We start from the raw sequence: 20580 nt of genomic DNA on the forward strand, positions 1-20580 counted from the left end.
CAAATTACTAAAAATCCTTACAAAAACAATAGGGTTCCCTGCTCCGCTGGGAGCAGGCGAACGGCCATGCCTTGCATTGGCCGCCCGCTTGCTTCCGCGGGCTTGGAACCCTAAAAATTAAATGCCAATATTAAAGGCCATATCATCTGCCACCTTCCATTCCAAAGTTTTAAATGATTTTATGTCAAGAACTGATAAAGTTGTTTCTGTTGACTTCAGTAGATTTTAAACACAGATTTCTAGTGATCATTTACTCTCAGGTACTATCATACCAAGTTTGTTCTCATCTTCTTTAAAATTTACTGAATTATAGCAAGTTTTGTGTTTGCTGAAAATCACTGTGCTCTGGCAGCCATCTTGAATCAGATTGACTCCAAATGTTAGTCATTTGCAAACGGATAAAGATTACTTTCTAGAAGTGTTATTGAAACCAGTTCAGTGAATAATGAGATATTTTGCTCAACACATACATCTACACACACACAGATGTGCAGAAACATTAATGCTCTGTCTTCATGGAAGACAATCTAAAGAACTGACAGAGTGGATTTCTTTTAATGAAACTAATTCAAGTTTAAAAGCATTGAAAACATGGTAATTGTGGGGTAAATAAATAAAAGGTTTTCAATTTAAATACTCACAATAGAGTATTTAAAAGCTGCACATTATGAACTGTTACCCAAAACTGATCTCCTGTCAGCCTGATTATATAAAACTTGTTCTGTTTTATATAATTAACGAATAAAAAAGGAAAGAAGGCTTACCATATGGGCTCCATAAATGTGTTCCTGTTTTCATAAACAAACAAAAAAGTAGAGCCACTTCAGAAACATCTAAATAATTTACTAGTGGCGGAATGTGTCCTGTCAGAACTTTAGGGAGTGTGCTTTTGTATGTTTCAATTCCCAAGAAGTATTCCGACCCCCACCACCGTGCGCTCAGCCTCCCTTTCCTCTCTCTGAAATGAACTTGTAATGAGGCACACAGCACTCGGTGTTGGTTTAACTGTGCTAATGTTTGGGTACCTTCCAGGGCCTCAGCAGCCGAGCCCGATGCGTCGGCTCGTGTGAGAGACGAGCTTCCTGCGGCATTGTCGGCTGAGGAGACATTGTCTGATTCAGGAGGCCTCGGCAAAGAAAGCGTCAAGGAAAGCTACGACTCAAGGGACATCTCTGAAGGTACACAACTAAATTACACTGACAGGGAACTGATGTATCTTATATTATAGTTAAGGGGTTCAATATCAGGCCAGAAAGATTAAACCTCCAGTAAGCTCGTGTTGGGATTCAGGCTCATTCCACCTGTGAATTATAGTGTTCACACTGTGGGCAGAACTGATAGAAAACCAACTGGGCCTCCAGAGTTGCATAAACAATAATGTAGCCTCACTGTATTGACAGTGGCAGCATAAATTGTGTACCTGTATTTTATTATTACTACACATTGCATGTCCTGACCTTGATCAAAGGCGGCAACACCACCATATTACAAATCTACGGCCGTTGGATGACTTATTGATTACTACAGATGCTCGTAAGTACACGATCAACATACACACTCACACACACCCCATTCAAGCACAGAACAACAGAACACACACCGGCTCGAACGCACATGTGTTCTGCTGTGATTCGATTTCTACACAGACATGACATGAATCCAATTAATTCAGTACAAGGATCAATAGAGATCTATTTCCGTGGGGAAAATTGCTTTTGGATTTTGACTCAGTCAGCAATGCTGCTGATATCTGAAAGTGGCTTAGAAATGAGAGATGTAAAGGAGCTCTGGAGTACAGCACAACATTTTTATGTCCCAATCTCCTGATAGATTTTCACACACAGACCACCTCATACATTGTAGTTAAAACTGACTGAATAACACAAGTATCTGAAACCTTCCTTCTTTATTATCTTTAATTATGAGACAGAAAGGAGGAATCAAACCAGCAAAAGGCTGTTTATTCTGATCCTAATGAGAAATCTTTGTCCTGGTTTAATGGTTTTATTTGGGCCACCTGGTCATTATAGCCTTCAGATGCTTCAAAATGGATTTTCTATAATCATAATCTGCCAGGTTGTGCAAAGTTTTCAAACTTTCGGGTTATTTTTTAATTCATCTAATTGTACTTTATACAGATTCAGATAAAATTACCGATTTGTTAAAGAACACCTCACCATCATCAGTGAAGAAATGTGAAACTGACAAAAGTTATATGAAAAAAAAAACATAAAATGAAAAATTAATTAATAGGACTGCCACTGCTTTTCAATTTTAGTTCAACAAAATTATTTAAGAACAAACTAAGAAGACTGGCCTAGACAAAACGAATGGCACTCTTAGCTTCATATTTTGCTGCACAACCTTTTCAGGCAATCAAGTGAATTCTGTGGCTTTCAGAGGCTTCTGCACCCGTCCACAGGTTGGTTTTGGCATTTTTGGTATTTGGTATCTTTTCAAGGGGGACTTTCCTGTTTGTCAGTTACATGAGGTTTGTTTTTTAAAATACATTAATTCTGTTGAACCACATTTTAAAAGCACTAACATATTTGTATTAGTTAATTTTCAGTATTTTTTTATTGTTTTTGTCAGTTTTAAGTTATGTCAGTGACTGTTGTGGGTTTTTCTTTATTTAACAAAAACCTACAAACAAATGTATCCATGTCTGTATGGTTCATCATGAATAATGAAGTATTTCCTGTTTGTGAAAACAACCTTCTGCCTTCAGTTCTTAGTTGCAATCATGATGCATACCGTTGTGATGGCCTGACATTGATTTGCGAGTGATTTTCTGTCTTTCCTATTTACAGCAATTAGCATATATTCTATATGACGGTGTGTTTCTGGGGTTGCTTGCAGTGAATTTACTGCCAAGTCAGTGTGTTGGTATAAAGTTGAATAAAAGTTTGAAAATGCAGCGAGGAACTTGTTGTTTACTGCATATGAAAAGAGTCTTGTTCCCAAGAGAACCTGCCACTTTGCAAATGTGCTGATAGTTCTTCTGATTGCCCCAATCCTGTTGTGAAACATTTTTGACTCCACGACTAACAAGAAAGTGAATTAGATTTTTTTTTTAAAATTCAACTAATCTTGTGTTAAAAGAAGGAAAAAAGTGGATTTTCTTTCCCATCTCCAGGCTTCTCTCCAAGGTCATTTGGAATTTCAGCTGGAGTAATCCACATCAGAATACACATCTCCTGTAAGATTAATTAAAAAAACAGTGATTGTTGCTGTTCAGCGCTTAGAAGGGTTTGCAGACAAATCACAGTTTAAAACCAAATCAATAAAGCTCACTGAGGTAAATTAGGCTGAAACACTCTCAAAGCAGTTAATGACAAATCCTGCCAAGCGTGGAGATAGAATGGGTCAATAGCTCAAACAAGCTGGATACAATCGCATTACGTCATATGGGCAAAGCCATTAAGGTAACATACACAAGAGATGTGCTGGATCTCCCCGAGGAGGAGGTGCTTTACATGCAAATTTAAATATTCAAAGAGTAGCAAGTTTTATCTACTCTGCTTGCAGATTCAGACAATAAAACACTACATGTGCATGTATTTGTGTTTGTTCTCCTGAGAAGAGCAACAGAATTATCTAACAACAGGAAGTGCATGAATCAAAGAGATTAAAGATAAAAGCAGACACTACATTTTTAAGTTTTTTTGTGCTTTAAAGGTACTTGTAGCAAAGTATGACATCAAGCATAAAAAAGCTTACTCTGAACTTTATCAAATGATGCCGTCTAAAAGAGTTTACTCCCGTAGTTTTCCCAGATATATTGATATGCAGTTCTGAAATGTGGGTATGCACTTAATGTAAACAAAGCACTTTTATCTACATACTTTACTCAACAAATCTGATAAATATATACCTGTAAATCAAAACTATCAGACTTCTTGATCCCATTGTTGACTGCAGGTCTCTCAGTTCTGATTTTTTGTGTGGTCGATCACGTTACATTTTAAATGCATCCTCCATCAGACTCCAGTGTGAACAGTCTCCAGGTCTCGACATGACCCTCCTGTGCAGAAGAAGATATGATGTCACATTCCGCACGCTGTGTTTACAGAAGTAAACATGGACGCTGCGAGTGTTAGCATGTGTGTATTCAGTTTGAAGTTACTGTTCAGTCAGGGCCAACCATACATCCAAATGGTAAAAGATAAAAGAAGACGTAGAAGAAAAACGAAGATGAAAATGTTAACATTGACCTTTTCTGGAGCTGTGGCTGCTACCTCTGTGCAGAGATATGTGTGGATGCAGTCAGAGCTGAGCGTGGGACCTCCGTCCTTTCATCCAACGTAAAAGTCGGATGAAATGCGACATGAACGTTCACACTGGATATGTATCTGATTCCGTACCACAGACGCAAAAGACCTTAGTTGGATATGAAAAAAATTGGATTTGTCATGTTCACACTGCCATGAAAAAATCTGTTATGTGTCACATAGGGGCAAAAAAGTCAGAATTGAGTTGCCTTCAGTGTGAATGTAGCCTTAGGCTGTTTCTGTAGGTAAACAAAAGCACGTGGTAGTTCAAAAATGTATTTATTTCTTTGATTCAGGGACACTTTGACCAGCAATAGGAAAAAAAAAAAGTTTCACAAATTTAGTTTCTTACTTTGTGATTTATTTATTTATTTATTGACCAATCTTAATTTCATTGAGCACCTTTAATGCAGCTGTTTATTTAGTTTTTTGTTTTTATTTTTATTGTTGTGTGGCAGACACAGAGGCTCAGACAGCAGAGGTTTCAGAGGTGATCTATGATGACGTTCCAAGTGAGGAACCCCTCTCTCCTGATGAAGGTCAGTGGCTCCAGAATCGCATTTGCTTCGGACGTTTGTCCACTCATGACCCTCGATCTGCTGCTCATGATGTGTTGTATGTTTTTCTTCAGCAGACATGATCTATGAGGATGTTCAGAAAGGCAGCGGCCCTTTGGAGGCCAACAACGGGTGGAGCTCCAGTGAGTTTGAGAGCTACGATGAGCAATCTGATAATGACACCAAGCTACCGGCAAGAAGCAAGGTAGGCTGTCTGTATCAGTGCATTCCTGGTATCCACTCAATGGGTGATATCTGTGTATTTTTAATGGCAACTTGACAGGCCAGGTTGTGTGGTTGGTTTCCAGCACTTAAAAAAAAAGATTCAAGGAGAATTTTTCATCTGCAGCTCCTCTTGTGCAATGCTCTTTATTAATGTATAGCAATGGAAGGAAGCTGTAAAGGACATGAAAAATGTATAAAAGGCTGTCTAGTTTTATACTCGCATTGTGAGATGAAAGTAAACACGAGACATTTCTGTTTGAAAAGCCACAGAAATCCTTGCCTCTTTTCTGCCAAGAACGCTGGTAATCACCGTTCTGCTCCACGGTGTGCTTCCTCCACATGATGGCACTGTGCGCACATTCACACTGTGCTTTGTTTTCTTTATGCTTCAGGAGCTTTTAATGGAGCTTTACTGTCGTTGGCATATGGTAAATTTGCAGCTGAGTTATTATTAATGTATAGATTTATACCTGCCTTTACCTATATTTGCATGTTGAAGGTGTTTTTTATGGATACAGAACTCCAGTGTAACTCCAGGAGAATCTGGAGCTGAATCAATGCTTTGAAAAACAAATGAGGCCAAAGGCAACAAAAAGCTTCTTGGGGTGGGACGGAAAATGAGCTGCCAAGGTAATTACAGGGAGGTGTGGGGTGAACCCCCCCCATAGTTCTGTTAGCTGGCTTGTCTCAGGTCAATGAACAAAAGGAAGAATTTAGGTGTACAGGATTTTACATTTAATGAATAAAAGCTTGAATATTAGGGTCCTGCAATGGTAGTGCAGCCTTCATCAGAAACACATTGTTTTTAATTAGTTTCGCCCAATTAATTTTTCTCAGAGCGTACCTGAAGTTCTCTCCCTGTTTGGCGAACCCGGGAAGCCTCAGTAGAGTTTGCTTGTTTAATATTTACTCTGAACTTTGTGGATTGGCTCCAGTATAAATCAGAGGCTGTTAGTCATAACCCCTTTGACCAAGGCAGTGCTCCGAGCTTTCACTCTCTGTGCTTGTGATTAATTCCCAGTGTTGCACCGCTTCTTTTTCCCTTGATCACTCTGCCTGCATTTCCGTTTTCTGTTTCACTCTCCCCCGCTTTCCTCCCTTTTCCTTTTGGCTCTTGTGGCACAACACAACCTTTGCCCGCGCCCTGCCCTGCCCCGTTCCTGTCCCGTTCCTGTCCCCACACCTGTAGCTCTCTCCTGACGTGTGTCGGCTGAGGGAGCGCTGTGCCAGGACCAAACGTGAACTGGCCTTGAGGTTGTCCGGGAAGAACAGCTATGACATCAAGGTATATCACCAGCAGCAGGCAGCAGTTATATCACATTGTTTCCCAGGAAAGCTCGGATCCCTGAGCTACATGTTGATTGCCCGCTGCCACAGGTGAAGGCGGTAATAAAATATCTCATAAAACACTGAATAGATTTTAATAAATATTACATCTACATCTGATTAACGTTTGGAGTCAACCCATATCAAGATGGTTGCCACATAAGCTGACCTTAGAAAACACAAAAATCAGTAAAACTCTAATTTTAAAAATATGGAGCAAAGGTTTGGTGTTGTGGTAGCTGAGAGTATTCCCTAACTTATACTTTGAGTGCTAACGGATCAGGCAATATGTATTAAAACTTAACCAAAAACAACTGGAATCAACACTGTTTCTTTGTGAAATAACTCAAGAACCATTGTTTTTTTTTTACTTAAAGAATGTAATTACTTGATTGACATCTACAATTGATTACCTTTTGAACTCACCCCAATGCAAGATGGCCACCACAGCCAACTGACCTTAGAAAACACAAACATGGCTAAGACGCAGCCGGTTTTAAAGCTATTGACCTAAAACTTGGCATAGTAGTAGCTGAACGTTGTCCTCAACATATACTTTGAGCACAACAAATTGTGCGACATCTTTGCACATAACTTTGGCATTAATCGTGAATAGTCAACCCTGTTTGTCTGTTAGCAAAATATCTCATAAATTTCTGAGCAGATTTCAGTAAAACTCTCAGTAAAAAATCAATGAGTGCACCTCTACAACTAGTTAACCTTTGGAACCAACTCATTCAAGATGGCTGCTGCAGCTAATCGATCTTAGCCTACACAAAAAATGGCTATACCTCAGTAAATTTTGCAGATATGGAGCTAAAAATTATTATAGTTGTAGCTGAGAGTCGCTAACAGATCACACGATGTGCCGCATGAGGCTGTGACTGATGTTATTTTTAAGGTAAAGATGATCTTAGTTTGAAACTCCGGCATGAAAGGCGGTGGGCGATATGCATTCCTTCAAGAAATACTTGGCCTTTAATTAACTATAGGATTGATGTTCCCCATGAGCTAAAATATGCAATTTGTTCTGCTCGGCTGACAGAATGGCTTAATTGGCTCTCTTAGCCATCCTTCTTAACTGTTCCTTTGCACTGTGACTTTGCTTTGAGACTATTGATTTGTCTGTTGGGCTCTTTTTCATCTTTCCCTGCCTGGTTTAATATCAAGACAAATTTATGGAACGCATTAATTATTGAATATTAGTCTGCGTATTTACTTCCACAAACATCAGTGCAACTTGCTTCCACTTTATGACCTACTTTCCTCATGTAGCATCGTTTAAAAATACTACCCCCCGGGTGTATTTTGGGTCTGTGGAGTCTGGTTGCAGGACCTCTGTGATGCTCAGGGTGGAGTTTGTGGTCAGCTTAATTCTCCCACGATGAGCAAAGCAGCCGATGTGGATTTCCCTCTCCTACTATAATCTTTCCATGATATGCTCGCAGACTCCCTGATTAGAAGTTGTACAGCGACCCACAGGGAGTCACAGATGGTGAGATTCATGATGAGCCTACTGAGCGTCACTCCGCTCCGTCTCTCTGTGGAGGAGCACCGTAGGTTATCAAGTCACCGCAGCATGCCACTTTCCTCCTGCTCTGATGCTCCTTTGTTGTTTCTGTTTTCTCCTCACAACCAGGTTCAGCAGTTCATGAAGGCGGCGAGAAGCGGGACGAAGGATGGGCTTGAAAGGACCAAAATAGCCGTCATGAGAAAAGTCCCCTTCCTGCAAAGAAAAGATCAAACGGGTAATTGAGGAAATTCTTAAAAAAAAGAAGTCCTTTGTCAGTTTTAGCTTTTGTAGATGAAACTGTCTATTTTTAGCAATGCGTTATAAAAGTGATGTTTTGGAATTCCTTGGAGTTGACACTTTTATCTCATAAAAGGCTTATAAATCTCACCAAGCCAAAGTAGTGTTTGAGGTAGATGGAGCAGAAAGTCTTACTTTTCTTTATGCAAACCCCTCTGGGGGGGAAATGAAAGTACTGCAGAAAAGACATCCTAGTGAGTATAATTAAAATAAATGAAAAAGATGAGCCTTCCTATTTCTCAGTCAGGAAATGTGGTCGAGTAAAGTGCGAATGATGAGTCGTTCCATGTGGTATCATCGAGGCTTGGAGTGGGCGCTACGCCAAAAATATCATGTCACAACTCTTTCACAGTGAAATCACAAGTTTATTATGATTTTTAGCTGTTGATTTCTTTTTGTATTTTGTAAGTTACAATGAAGTGCAACCAAACTGTCATTTTATGTAAAAACATATTCCCTATAAGGAAAAGAAATGATATATTGGTAAAGATGTGGGCAATAAGGCAAAAATATTATATCACAATTTTTTTTAAAGTAAAATCACAATCATGACAATTTTTACATTGATTTTTAACTATTGATTATTTGAGGCTTTTATTGTGAAGGATTGAAACAGGTTCTGTGAGTTCCTCTGCATAAACCACACCTCAGACTGCTGCTGGTTACTAAAACACTGCAGTTAATCCAGTGATACAGTAATAATAACTGAGTAACTAATGATACAAACAGGCAACATTCAGGTTCAGGGGCACAGTCGGCTTCACTTCCACTGGCAAAAGTTTTGAAAGACAACTTTTTTTTTTCCCAACTCTGCAACTTTGTTCTGTCAGTGATATTTAAACTTTAATCTCAAAAGTTAAAAAAGTAAAAAAACTCTTCCTCTGCGTGGCTCCAGTACTTTGCCGTAAACTAGTTCTGGGTGCCGTTTCTCGTTTCTCTAGGGCAACAATGTGATTTGGCTGAGAAAAAAAAAACTGCACCGCCACAAAGCATAGAACAACAATAGATAGAATGTGGACTATAAACGATTCTATGATCTCTCTGATTTGGCAGATTGTCAGCTCATTTTAATCCCTCACGATCCAGTATCATCCTTTTGGCCACCCATAATCTAGGCTGCGTTTTAGGAAATTTTGCCTAATAGTCAAGAGAGTTTAGCATCCATTAATGGAGAGCCTAGCAGCCTCATAAATCATAGATACCAGATTTACCCCTCAAACGCATCTCCGAGCCATCACAGGGAGGTAAAGAGGACAGAGCTGCTATTTTTAGGTATTGATCGAGGGAAATCTGCACAGCATTGTTTCTTTTCCAACAGTCCTGTGTTACCATTCCAAAGTCTTTAATTGGAACGGTGAAAGCGTCTGGTGTCTACGTCTTTATGGTTATGGATTAAGTGGGAATTTTTTTTCTCCAAACTGTTGTGTCTTTGTGCCAATGCAGAGATGAGAGTGTGTAGCACTGACTTTGTGCCTGCATTACTCCTACATAGATACAGTATTGTCTTGAATTTATTTTCCGAAAGACTTCATTGCTTCTGCCTTCTTTTCTCCCCACTTCTCTCTTCCTCATATTTTCCTTTCTCTCTTTTTTTTCCTTCTTCAGAGAGTTCAGAAGTTTCTTCATATTTTAGAGGTAATAAACTTAGCGTGTCGCAGTGTGTCTCCAGCTGCTCTGAGATCTGAAGGCTGCCTTTCTGTTATTCTCTGTCCTTGTCACATTCTCTGTCACACACACACACCCTCATTCATACACACAAACGTTCCTAAACCGTTCTGTGTGCTTCCCTTTTTTTCCATTTCTGAAATCTACAGAGGAGGAGGATGATGCTGGGTACCTGGATGTGGCGGTGTCAGACGTGAAGCATCCTCCCCCGCAGCTGAGCCCGATGCCAGAGGGGCTGACGAACCACCAGGTGCAGCTGACAGCAGCCCGGTCACACATGAAAATGTGTAATAGCTACATTGGTTCACAGCTTAGAACCCGGTAGTTTTACGAGAAAGGCTGTAAAATTGTGAGATTGCAACGTTTCTTTGGATGTGTTGTTGGGGGAAGACTTGTCACCTTAGTAAATTGAAAATAGAGCTTCCGAATATGTGGTGAAAGTTGTAAAAGAGTCTGTTTGGACCCAAACGCAACTAGTTTTGGTACAAAACCAAATCTAGCAACAAGGTTCCTCAGTTTCTTGCATGTAAATCTTTTCTGTGAAGTGCCCTAAAAAGACTTTCATTGTGAAATGGTGTTGTATAAATAAACTGAATTGGATGAAAATTATGTTACAATCACCTCTCCACCTCTTCTGGCAGATTTTCTAACTCAACAAAGTCATTATATAAATGCAGGTCTAAAAAAAAACAACACAGTAAAGTAAAATGTTTTGTGCTACAGCAGTAGCTACATGCATTTCACTATATTGTCATAAGAAAAAAAACATTTTTTATTTTTTATTGTGGCTGTTTTAACAAAAGTAATGAAGAGTTGGCAAATGGAGGACAATAGTAAAGCATGTGTTACAGTAAAACAATTTGTTTCTAGTTTTGAGGCCTTCTTTTATCACGTTTTTGTTTTTTTACCACAACAGAACATTTTTTGATGACAAGTTTTGACTTCAGGCAAGTTTCTTTAGCAATTGTTCATTACAAGAACCAGATTTTTATTTTTTTAAACATGTGCATAGTGTGGATCAGTATTGTTTTATTATTTAAACTCTGCATTCTCTGAGGCCACATGTCAACATATATTAAACCCAAAGCTGTATGTTTCATTCAGCCTCAGTGGTGTCATGATGAATGTAGAAACTACTCAGGGCATGTGTACTTCTGACGCTGCTCTGTTCTGACTGAAACAAAACCGTTAAACTATTATACTATTATTGATATTTAACAAAACACAATCTTGATTGTTTGCTGCAGCAAGGTAAATGCAAACAATATTGTTTTTGCCTCTGTGCGGGTCTGGGTGTTTTTGTATCTGTTTGTTACCAAAATATCTCATGAAGCACTGGACAAATTTTAATGAAACTTGAAAAAGTAACCAACTCAGCATTTTGGAGTCAACCCAATTCAAGATGGCTGCCACAGCCACCTGACTTTAAAAAACACAGAAACAGCTTTAACTAACATTTGTTGTGCCAATAGCTGAGACTGATCCCCAACACTTAATTTTGTCAACTCTCATGAACCACTGTATGGAGTTTGAGGGAAACTTTCAAGAAATAATTAATAAATGATTGATTTTTGGAGCCAATTTAATTCATGTTGGGCACCATATCCAGCTGGCCTAAAAAGAAAAAGGCTAAAATTGAGTCAGTGTTAAAAATATTAAGCTAAAATTGAATGCGGTTGTAGCTTAGAGTCATTCAGAAGACATACTCCAAGTATTGTGTGAGATCTTTGCCTGCAGCTGTAGCAGTAATTGTTGGAGTCAAACCTGTTTGGATGGCAGCAAAATGAAACTCTCAGAAAGGAATCATTGGATATTTCAACAACTATTTAACTTCTGGAGTCAATCCAATTCAAGATGGCCACTTTAAATTACACAAAAATGGTTATACAATTATCAATTTATTTTAGAGATGTTGTGCTAATATTTGGTGTGGCAGTAGCTGAGAGCCGTTTACAACATCTACTCTGAGTGTGACATCCTGAGATATAATCTGAGGTCGTGCAGAACGTTCTCAGATTATAGGTTTGACCAAAACAGCTGTAACTCTGTCATTTCTCAAGATAAGATGATGTCAAACTAAAACTTTGGAAAACGGAATGCGTTACTTCACAGGACGCTGGGCCTTAGAATAAAAAATGTTTTAATCAAAAATAGAAGCAGCTAATTCTCTGGCAGAGTCCTAGTTTGAAACAGAACCAGCACCAATGACATGGGAACCTGCAACACACACACACACACACACAGAAGAGCCCACAGATTCATCGAACTGTGCTCACTGTCAATGTTTTCCTTCGCCTGAAACATATTCTATGGTCAATAGCCTTAGGATTAGACTTTAGGCTGTTAAAGTAGTCATTTGTTCTCCAGTAACTGTTAATATCTATTTGCTTTAAACTCTTCATCCTGTTTGAAAAAGCAGCGTGTTTTATACCAGAGCAGCTGCTTTCCTGTCATAGCCCATCCAGTTATTCAGCTCTCCGACGGAGGCCTCGTTCAAACAGACCCGCCTCCTCTCGGAGTCTTTTTCTCCTGTGACTAACGCGTGATTATGGTGTAATCCATCAACCTGTGCCGTGCTTAACTGAAAGCATGCCGCATAGCACAGCCCAATCATGTCCTCTTAGAGCCAGATTTCCTGACTGATCTGTTGTCTGCGCAGGTTGTCAGGCGCCATATCCTCGGCTCCATCATTCAGAGCGAGCGGAGCTACCTGGAGTCTCTCAGGAGAATCTTGCAGGTGAGCCACTTAGTCCCCTTGTCCTCCTCTGCCACATGCAATATCTTCACAGTTTAGCCAATATGAATCACAGTGCAAAGAGAAGCAGAGATATCTATCAAATTATCAAGGTGTCTTTGCATAAATAATCCTGATAAAACAGCCGTGCCGCCTTTTTTTTTGGCGCCATGCTGATGCTAAGAAAGAGAGGCTGTCAGGCTTGCGCAGGATGGGGTGCAGCCTCTCCTCTTTAATCTGTCTTGTCAGAAGGGAAAAGGAGACCTCTTATCTCATCATCAGAGAAAAAAATAAGAGGAGCACCTACTGAAATGGAATTAACTGCGATCAATGGCTGCCTTGTGTGCTGCAAAATCTTTCATTGTCAGGATACAATGTGCTGCTTTGTTGTCAAGTGGCATTAATGAGCATGTTACTTGGTGAGGTTCAGTTCTTTTAAAATTTCTTTTGTGACACAGAAAGTCCAGCCAAGTAGCAAGTAGTGAATGTTCTGTTTCCAGACCTTAAACATGCATACATGCAGGGGTGTTTGAGTTGTGCTGCTTTCTGATTGGTTTAATGTCTGCAGTGAAAAGACATGAACAAAAATGACCTAAACTGTTGCTATTGTAATTTAAATATGTCGGCATGTTCAGATTCAAAGTTTGCACCCCAAAAAAGACCAACAACTCATTTTTGTAACAAATACCTTTAGGAGTTTTAAACATTTTCTATTGGGGGTGTAATGGTACAGTCACACTTTGTTACATAACTGCAAGGTCACTTAAATACCAAAGAAACTTTTCATCTTTCTCTTTAAGAAAGTACTACAAATATTACAAAAGAGATAAGTAAAACAAAAACCAAGAAGTGTTTGCTTCAGTTAATGTGTCTGAAACCAGAGGTAAAATAAAAACCAACACATGACTGAAGAACATCTTCAAATGTGAAAATACAAAAAAAGCAAAATGTTAAATATTTACACCTAATTTCTCATTGAGTAACTGCGACTGTGGAAAACATTATGCTTGATATGATGGGTGTTAATAAATACATAAGTGGCCTTCCATAAAGCTCTGATTCAGTGATGCAACTGCTTGCCATACGTGCACCTCTCGTCTCCCCCAGCTGCTGCTGATTTGAAACAAACGGGCACGTCTTTAAGCTTCTGCATGTTATTGTGAACCATGTAGAGTGTTGAGATAGTATCTTCCTTTGCTTCTTTTCTATCATGCCAGTTAACAAAATGTAGATAAGCAAAATGTGTGCCCGCTCTGGGACAAGCGATCACCTGTGACCCATCCCCACCGTCAGATACATGCACCGTTGTATGATTCGACTGATAATTATCAACAGTGACCAAAATACTACGTTTTGTCACAATCTCATCAGGAGTACCACAAGCCGTTAATGGAGGGTGACCCCCGCATCCTGAGTTCAAGGAAGATCCGACCCATTTTCTACCGGATCAGAGAGATTACACAGTGCCACTCCATGTTTAAGATTGCACTGGCGTCTCGTGTGGCAGAGTGGGACAGCAACGAGAAGATCGGAGACTTATTCGTCGCTTCGGTTAGTGTGCCGTATATTCTATATCTGTGAAACAGAATTGAAAGTGCAAAATTACTGTCTGTCTTATATAAATGTTGGTGTTTATATTTTCCTTGTGTCTGAATGCAATCAAAGACTTGGATTTCTCTGAGATCCAATCATATTTTACCCTGCCTTTTCTATCAAACCCCATTCCACGGTCTGTGTTAGCACAGTTCTGATGAGCAAATAGGGATAGTTTACCCCAAACAAGGAATCAATTACAGATATGATAAATATCTCCCCTGCATTCGGAGCTCTCAGGAATATAGATGTTGTCACAGTTTTCAAAAATATTATAGCAGCGTTCATTTAAGTTGTATTTTTTATTGTTTTTTTTGTGAGCCTCTGCATTTGGTTCATTCATAAAGTCTGCTCATTATTTGTCTATTAGAGGGGCTTGTTAGACTCTCCTCTCTGTTAGCTGTTATACTGCTGTTATATTCATCCCCTAAAACCTACTGTACAATAAAATGAAGCTGGATTTGACAATGAAAATACTGGGACTGTGCGTAGCCCCCTATTAGTGTGCCCCTTTTCACCTGCTAGCATGTCGGCACCTGCAGGCCCTGCAGTATTATCTGAGCAGGCAGGGTCCTGAGGGAAACATGAAGAAAAGAGGGTTAATTCCTTTTATGTAAGTTGCCAGTTTCCCATTACTCCTCACATTGTGGCTATCAGCTGGCCGGCGTAGGTGTTACTGAGGGAAGATAATAAATATTTACCACACAACAGTCACGCACACCTCCACTCCCACACACTCTTCCACCTCATTCCTCTTTGTCCAACTTCCTAAATGACTCAGGAGGGCCATTTGTTTACCTATTTTAACAACCACAATGGGAAAACAAATTATTTTTATTCACTATAGGGATTTGCATATCAATTTTGTACTTCTTTTTTTCACTAAAATGATCTAAAAACTGTATCAGAGGAAATTATGACAGCATAAAACCAACGGAGCACCATGCAACCATATATTATTTTTGTGTGTATGTTTTCTTGCAGTTTTCTAAGTCCATGGTGTTGGATGTGTACAGTGATTATGTGAACAACTTTACCAATGCCATGGCTCTCATTAAGAAGGCATGCATGTCCAAACCAGCCTTTCTGGAGTTTCTGAAGGTGAGATTTAACCTTATTCAAAATGACACGATTTTAATTTGTTGTTTTTGTAAAACGATAAAAGAAGCTGAGTTTAGTTTTGGTTCTTGTTTGGATTTAATCCTAGAAGTGAGCAGACTGAATTTTACAAGCTTCAAATCCTGAAGATCAGAAGTGAAATTCAATTTTTAGGCAGACATAAGCAGAACTAACACTCATATTGTCTAAATCACTTATGTGCTGCAAACCTACTTCTGACTCATCAGGTCGTTCTGTTGCAGTCTTGTTTTTACCGAATTAAAGCAACAGTAAATACTTTTGGTCCTGTTGGTTTCTCAGATAATGCCTGAAGCTGAAAGGTGAAGACAGACCATCTTTTTGATGGTGTCTTTATGTGTGTGTGTGTCTGTGTTTGTTCCCAAAGTATCTCATGATCCACTGGACTAATTTAAATGAAACTTACAGAAAGTATTCATTTGATTGCATCTACACCGATTAACTTTTCAAGTCTGTTCTGTTCAAGATGGCTTCTTTCAGGACACCCAGTGGATGCTCAGTCACTTTGGGGTTTTAGATGTTTAGTGTTTAGACGCACAACCACACAACAGTCTTACACACCTCCTCTCCCACACACTCTTTCACCTCATTCCTCTTTGTCCACCTTCCTAAATGACTCATGCTCCCCAAACCTTTTCTGAGCTTATTTTTATGGCGTTCACTTGCAGTCGAAATTGAAATAGCAACATTTTGATTAGTTTCAGTAACAAATGCGAATGAAACAAAAAAATTTGGAAAAAAAAATCTGATGTTATGAAAAAAAAAAGCCTTTCATTTAGTTAACAGATAAATAAAACGGAGACTTAACACAGTTCCTGACATTTCTCTGATGGATCTAATTTATTTCGACGCAGTCTTTAAAGTGGCTGCTGGACTGCAGGTCAGAACAACTGAAAATGCAGAGTTTCGATTATGTTTAGAAATAAATGCACCTAAAACAATTTTGGAGCCAAAATAATGTTTTACATTTAGTTCAACAAAAACTATATGCATAAAATGTAAACTGTACCAGATCAATGACATCATTTTGTTGAATCTTCTTTGCTTCCCTAAACAATTTAAAACTAGACTCAACTTAACTTGAATTGAATTAACTAATAAAGGACGGTTTTACTGCACAGGAGGCTCAACTGTTTCTAGTAGGGCTGCACAATATATCAAAAACTAATCATCATTACAATATCAATGAGCAGAATATCAGATTGCAAAGGACTGCCATAAATCATATCATCTGCAGGTAGATGTCATTGTTGGTCAATCCAGCAGACTCAGTCTAGTCTTGACGCCCAAAAGTTGATTCATCGCAGTTGATATAGTCATCAGAATATTAACCAATAATATCACATATTGCAAGTTTTTCTAATATCATGCAGACCCAGTTTTGAGTCTTAGCTGTGATTAAACTGTAACGACACCTACAGGATGTGGTGCTAGATCATGAGAGAATACTGTTTGAAGAAAATCACAAAAACTGCAGGATGAATGTTTTAAAGACTTTGATTATCACACGTTAATAAGCCACAGTCTTTTGCAGATATTGCTTCATGAATATGTGTCTGGGAAGACAAGTGCACAAGTTTGCTCATATGGGACAGAATGAAACTGTAATTAAAAAGTGGAGGTTCTTTTAGTCATCTCATGGAGATTCTCCTCTCCTGGTAGTGGAGGTACGAACTGGATCAGCAGAGAAATCAAATCAGAAGAGTGCTGAGGTATTTTACAGCATAATTTGTTATCCTGTGTCAGAAAAATCTGTTAAAAGCATTGGTCACACATCCGGCAGAAAAAAAAGAGTTGTTGAAAAGGGCAGCAACAAATCTTGATTTTAAATTCAATTGAAAACTGAAAAGAAATACTCCATTGCGCAAAGGGCCCCTGATTAGTCATACAGTGTTTTAGATAACAAATGTAGATGGTGAACTTTGGAAAGATAAATCAAGTTATACAGAAAATAGTTTAAATGAGCTGAGTTTTTACTTCCTGTTGTCTGAACCCTGCCAGGATTCAGTGATACAACGAATAAATGCCAACTGATTAAATGAGACAGGTGACTTCTTTATAGCTTAGATTTCTTAATGTAGATAGCAGTTTATAGAAGTTTGAATTTCTGTGTTTCTGCTATAAAGTTAGCTGGAGTTTGGATAGAAAGAAGTATAACTGAACTTGCTGGAAAAGTCTTGTCCATTTCCTCGTTCCTTCCTTGACATCAGTGGGTAGATGTGCCCACAGTCATAACCAGCAGTGAAAGTGAAACATATTACTTTCCTCTAAATTAGCATTAGGACAATTCCATCAAATGCAGTGTGCTGATAAACGCCGAGGTTTCTTGCACTTTCTGTAAGGTTGCCTGGCAACAAATGTGGTTTTGCTCAGCAGGGTCAGTGACATAACCAGAAATATGTTTTAAAGAACAAAGTTGAGTATTTCTGATTTGTATTCTATATCACAGCAAGATATAATTCTATTATGGGTGGGTCACAAACCCTTGTTTTAGTAACATATTACAGCAACCAGTTTTTTAAATATATATATTTTTATTACTGAACAAAAGCGTGACATCAGTTGACTCACTTTTAATCAAACAAAGCCTCATTGTTTTATGCTCTCTGATAGCGCCTCACAGAAATGAAACAGAAACTTTTTGCGTAATTAAATTTGAAAGGAAATGACAGTCACAGAACAGTGGAGGAGTTATTCATCTCATGTGAAAATTTTCTGCAGGAAATGTAAGGTGAACGTTGAGTTTTTGCTGAAATTTGTTGACAAAGCTGAAACTGAGTAGTTAAAGCGAAAAGAAGCGAATCACTTGCTAAAAGCTTAAAAAGCAAAACACTAGCTAAAAGTTCTCAAAATATATGTTTGGGTCTCTTAGCTACTACCAAAACAAATTTAAGCTCATCGAGAAATGTTTGTGTTTTCTAAGGGCAGTAACTGCTGCAGCCATCTTGAATTTGGATAAAAGTTACACACAAACATATAAATTACATGAGCAAATACGATATATTTCATACAACAGAAGACAAACTTCGGTAAATGAAAAATTCTTCCATCCAGGGAATCGTATCACCTTGATGGACAATCAGCCAGGTGGAGATATTACTGATCCCGAGAGGATTTGTTTCTTTCCCCCACATAAGCTGTTCATATAAACAAGGAATGTAGAGTGTTTGATATGAATTGGGTCAGATTTAATCAGCATTTGTTTCAGGTTTGGAGGTCGTTTTCAGTCTGCTTTAAGGTTTGCCTTTAAATTCATTCTGAAGTGGATCAGAGCTCAGGGTGTGCCATTTTAGGACTGTTTTATTGCTGTAGTTTTTATTTTCCTCATATGGAACGACTTTTTTTAACTTGATACAAAACTAAACGCGTGTCAGGCTGCTTTTATTCCATTTTGATGAGATCGTTTTTCTTGAATCTGTATTCCAGTTTAACTGCTTGTGTTTTTTATTGTCACTCGAAGAGTTCAAATTCTCCTGATTTTCTTTTTCTTTGAATTTTAAACCGTTCTTATCCTCATGTGGAACTCTGGTGGGAATTATGTTTTCTTTTGTTCAAACTTTTGACCTGCTAAAAATCCAAGTTGAATCAAATCATTGCCAATTACGAAACAATCTTTGCAGCATGCACTATCTGGGCAGGATTTTATTTGAGTTTTTTTAAATTTTGCCAGTGTTTTTATTTTCTTCCTACGTCTTTCTACAAATGTAATAAATTCTATCTATCTATCTATCTATCTATCTATCTATCTATCTATCTATCTATCTATCTATCTATCTATCTATCTATCTATCTATCTATCTATCTATCTATCTATCTATCTATCTATCTATCTATCTATCTATCTATCTATCTATCTATCTATCTATCTATCTATCTATGGCTGTGTAAGATGTTTTTATTTTTCTCTTTTTTTCTAAATGTCTTTTTCAGAATGTATGTAAGTCAGCTTCTTTATTACTTCTTAAAGAACACTTCTTATCCTTTCACATGCTTCCATCGCAGCACAGACTTAACCTTGAACAGAAATAGTCTCTTCCTGACCTGCACCCACAGTAATCCAACAGACATAACTCACTCAAAAAAAAAAAGAAAACAACTCTTTTATACTCTTACATCACTACCAGACCTTATTTGCCCACTCACACACCTACATGAAGACATTTTTAATGATGAAATAACATTTTTTTTTTCTTAAAAGTTTTCCCAGGACAGAATATTTTTAACCACATGTTACATGTATTGTTTTGTTTTTCTATCTTTGGTTCCAGAAGAAGCAGGCCTCCAGCGTTGACCGGATCACGCTCTACGGGCTCATGGTGAAGCCCATTCAACGATTCCCACAGTTCATTTTGCTCTTACAGGTAAAAGGAATTTAAATTTGTCTTTTTCAAAGGTCCTTCTTACATTTCAAATAGAAGAAGCTTAATTTAAATCAAATATTTAGCTGCTGAAACTTTAGAACTGCAAGGCCACAGACTTGATTTGAGTGTTAAACTTCCTTGATTACAGGTAGCTGCCGTCAACAGGCCTACTTGTGGATTTTGATCCTGACTTCTGTTTTCTTTTCTTTTTTTTGGGTGAGAAAGATTTGGATTTGAGCTTGACTTGCTGTGTCTGCAGTAGCTCATTTCATCCCTCAGTAGGCATTGATTATCCATGAATTCAAAAGATAAGTTATGAATACGAATCAGGCATTTTCTTCTAACCCAAACTCTATACTCCAAGGAGGAAGTGCATCTATTTAATCAGACATTACAGAGGAGTAAAATCTGCAGGCAACAAGCTACATTTGAGATGCTTATCAAGACGAGCAATTTTTTCACAGGGTTATAGTTGCAGGACAAATACAGACATGCAAGGAGAAACATACCGTTTTGACAATTGAGTTTGCCTTCATCTCCTTAGAGCTACACAGTTGACGAATAAATGATGCACAAACTATTAAACTATATTTGACCCAAATTTGGACTTTTGAAGGTGGAGACAACACTTTCAACATAGTATTTTGATAGATATCAGAATACTGGAGGAAATGATGAAATCATAAAGAAATAGAGTTTTATATAATTAAATAACAACCAGATAACTCATCCAAGAGCTCTTCCAATGGAAATTAGGCTTTCAACATTATTAACACATCCAAAAGGATTTTTTTTAAATAATATGTATTTCTGAGTTTATAGGAGTATAATACTGTCTTTAATTTATTTATTTTTATTTGAAGGCTTGATTTCTTGTTTTTATTCTGAGCTTCTTTCTGCT

General features: G+C 38.2%; 1 protein-coding gene across 10 annotated transcripts in view; it reads left to right on the forward strand.

The window, feature by feature from the left end:
- The window catches only part of arhgef10la (Rho guanine nucleotide exchange factor (GEF) 10-like a), a 124765-nt gene that overhangs the window by 28449 nt on the left and 75736 nt on the right, over positions 1–20580 (forward strand). For 4 of the 10 annotated variants that reach the window (XM_037975324.1, XM_017408921.3, XM_017408926.2 and 1 more), the window contains 11 exons: positions 1033–1178; positions 4730–4810; positions 4903–5033; positions 6243–6338; positions 8019–8127; positions 9795–9824; positions 10004–10104; positions 12514–12591; positions 13960–14139; positions 15166–15282; positions 19587–19679. In XM_037975324.1, the coding sequence (XP_037831252.1) occupies positions 1033–1178; positions 4730–4810; positions 4903–5033; positions 6243–6338; positions 8019–8127; positions 9795–9824; positions 10004–10104; positions 12514–12591; positions 13960–14139; positions 15166–15282; positions 19587–19679 (1162 nt within the window). Of the gene's footprint in view, positions 1–1032; positions 1179–4729; positions 4811–4902; positions 5034–6242; positions 6339–6580; positions 7875–8018; positions 8128–9794; positions 9825–10003; positions 10105–12513; positions 12592–13959; positions 14140–15165; positions 15283–19586; positions 19680–20580 lie in introns of those variants that run through there. The other 6 variants (XM_017408923.3, XM_017408924.3, XM_017408925.3 and 3 more) reach the window with 6 other exon arrangements.

Source organism: Kryptolebias marmoratus, linkage group LG4, assembly GCF_001649575.2.
Source record: "Kryptolebias marmoratus isolate JLee-2015 linkage group LG4, ASM164957v2, whole genome shotgun sequence".
Taxonomy (NCBI): Eukaryota; Metazoa; Chordata; class Actinopteri; order Cyprinodontiformes; family Rivulidae; genus Kryptolebias; species Kryptolebias marmoratus.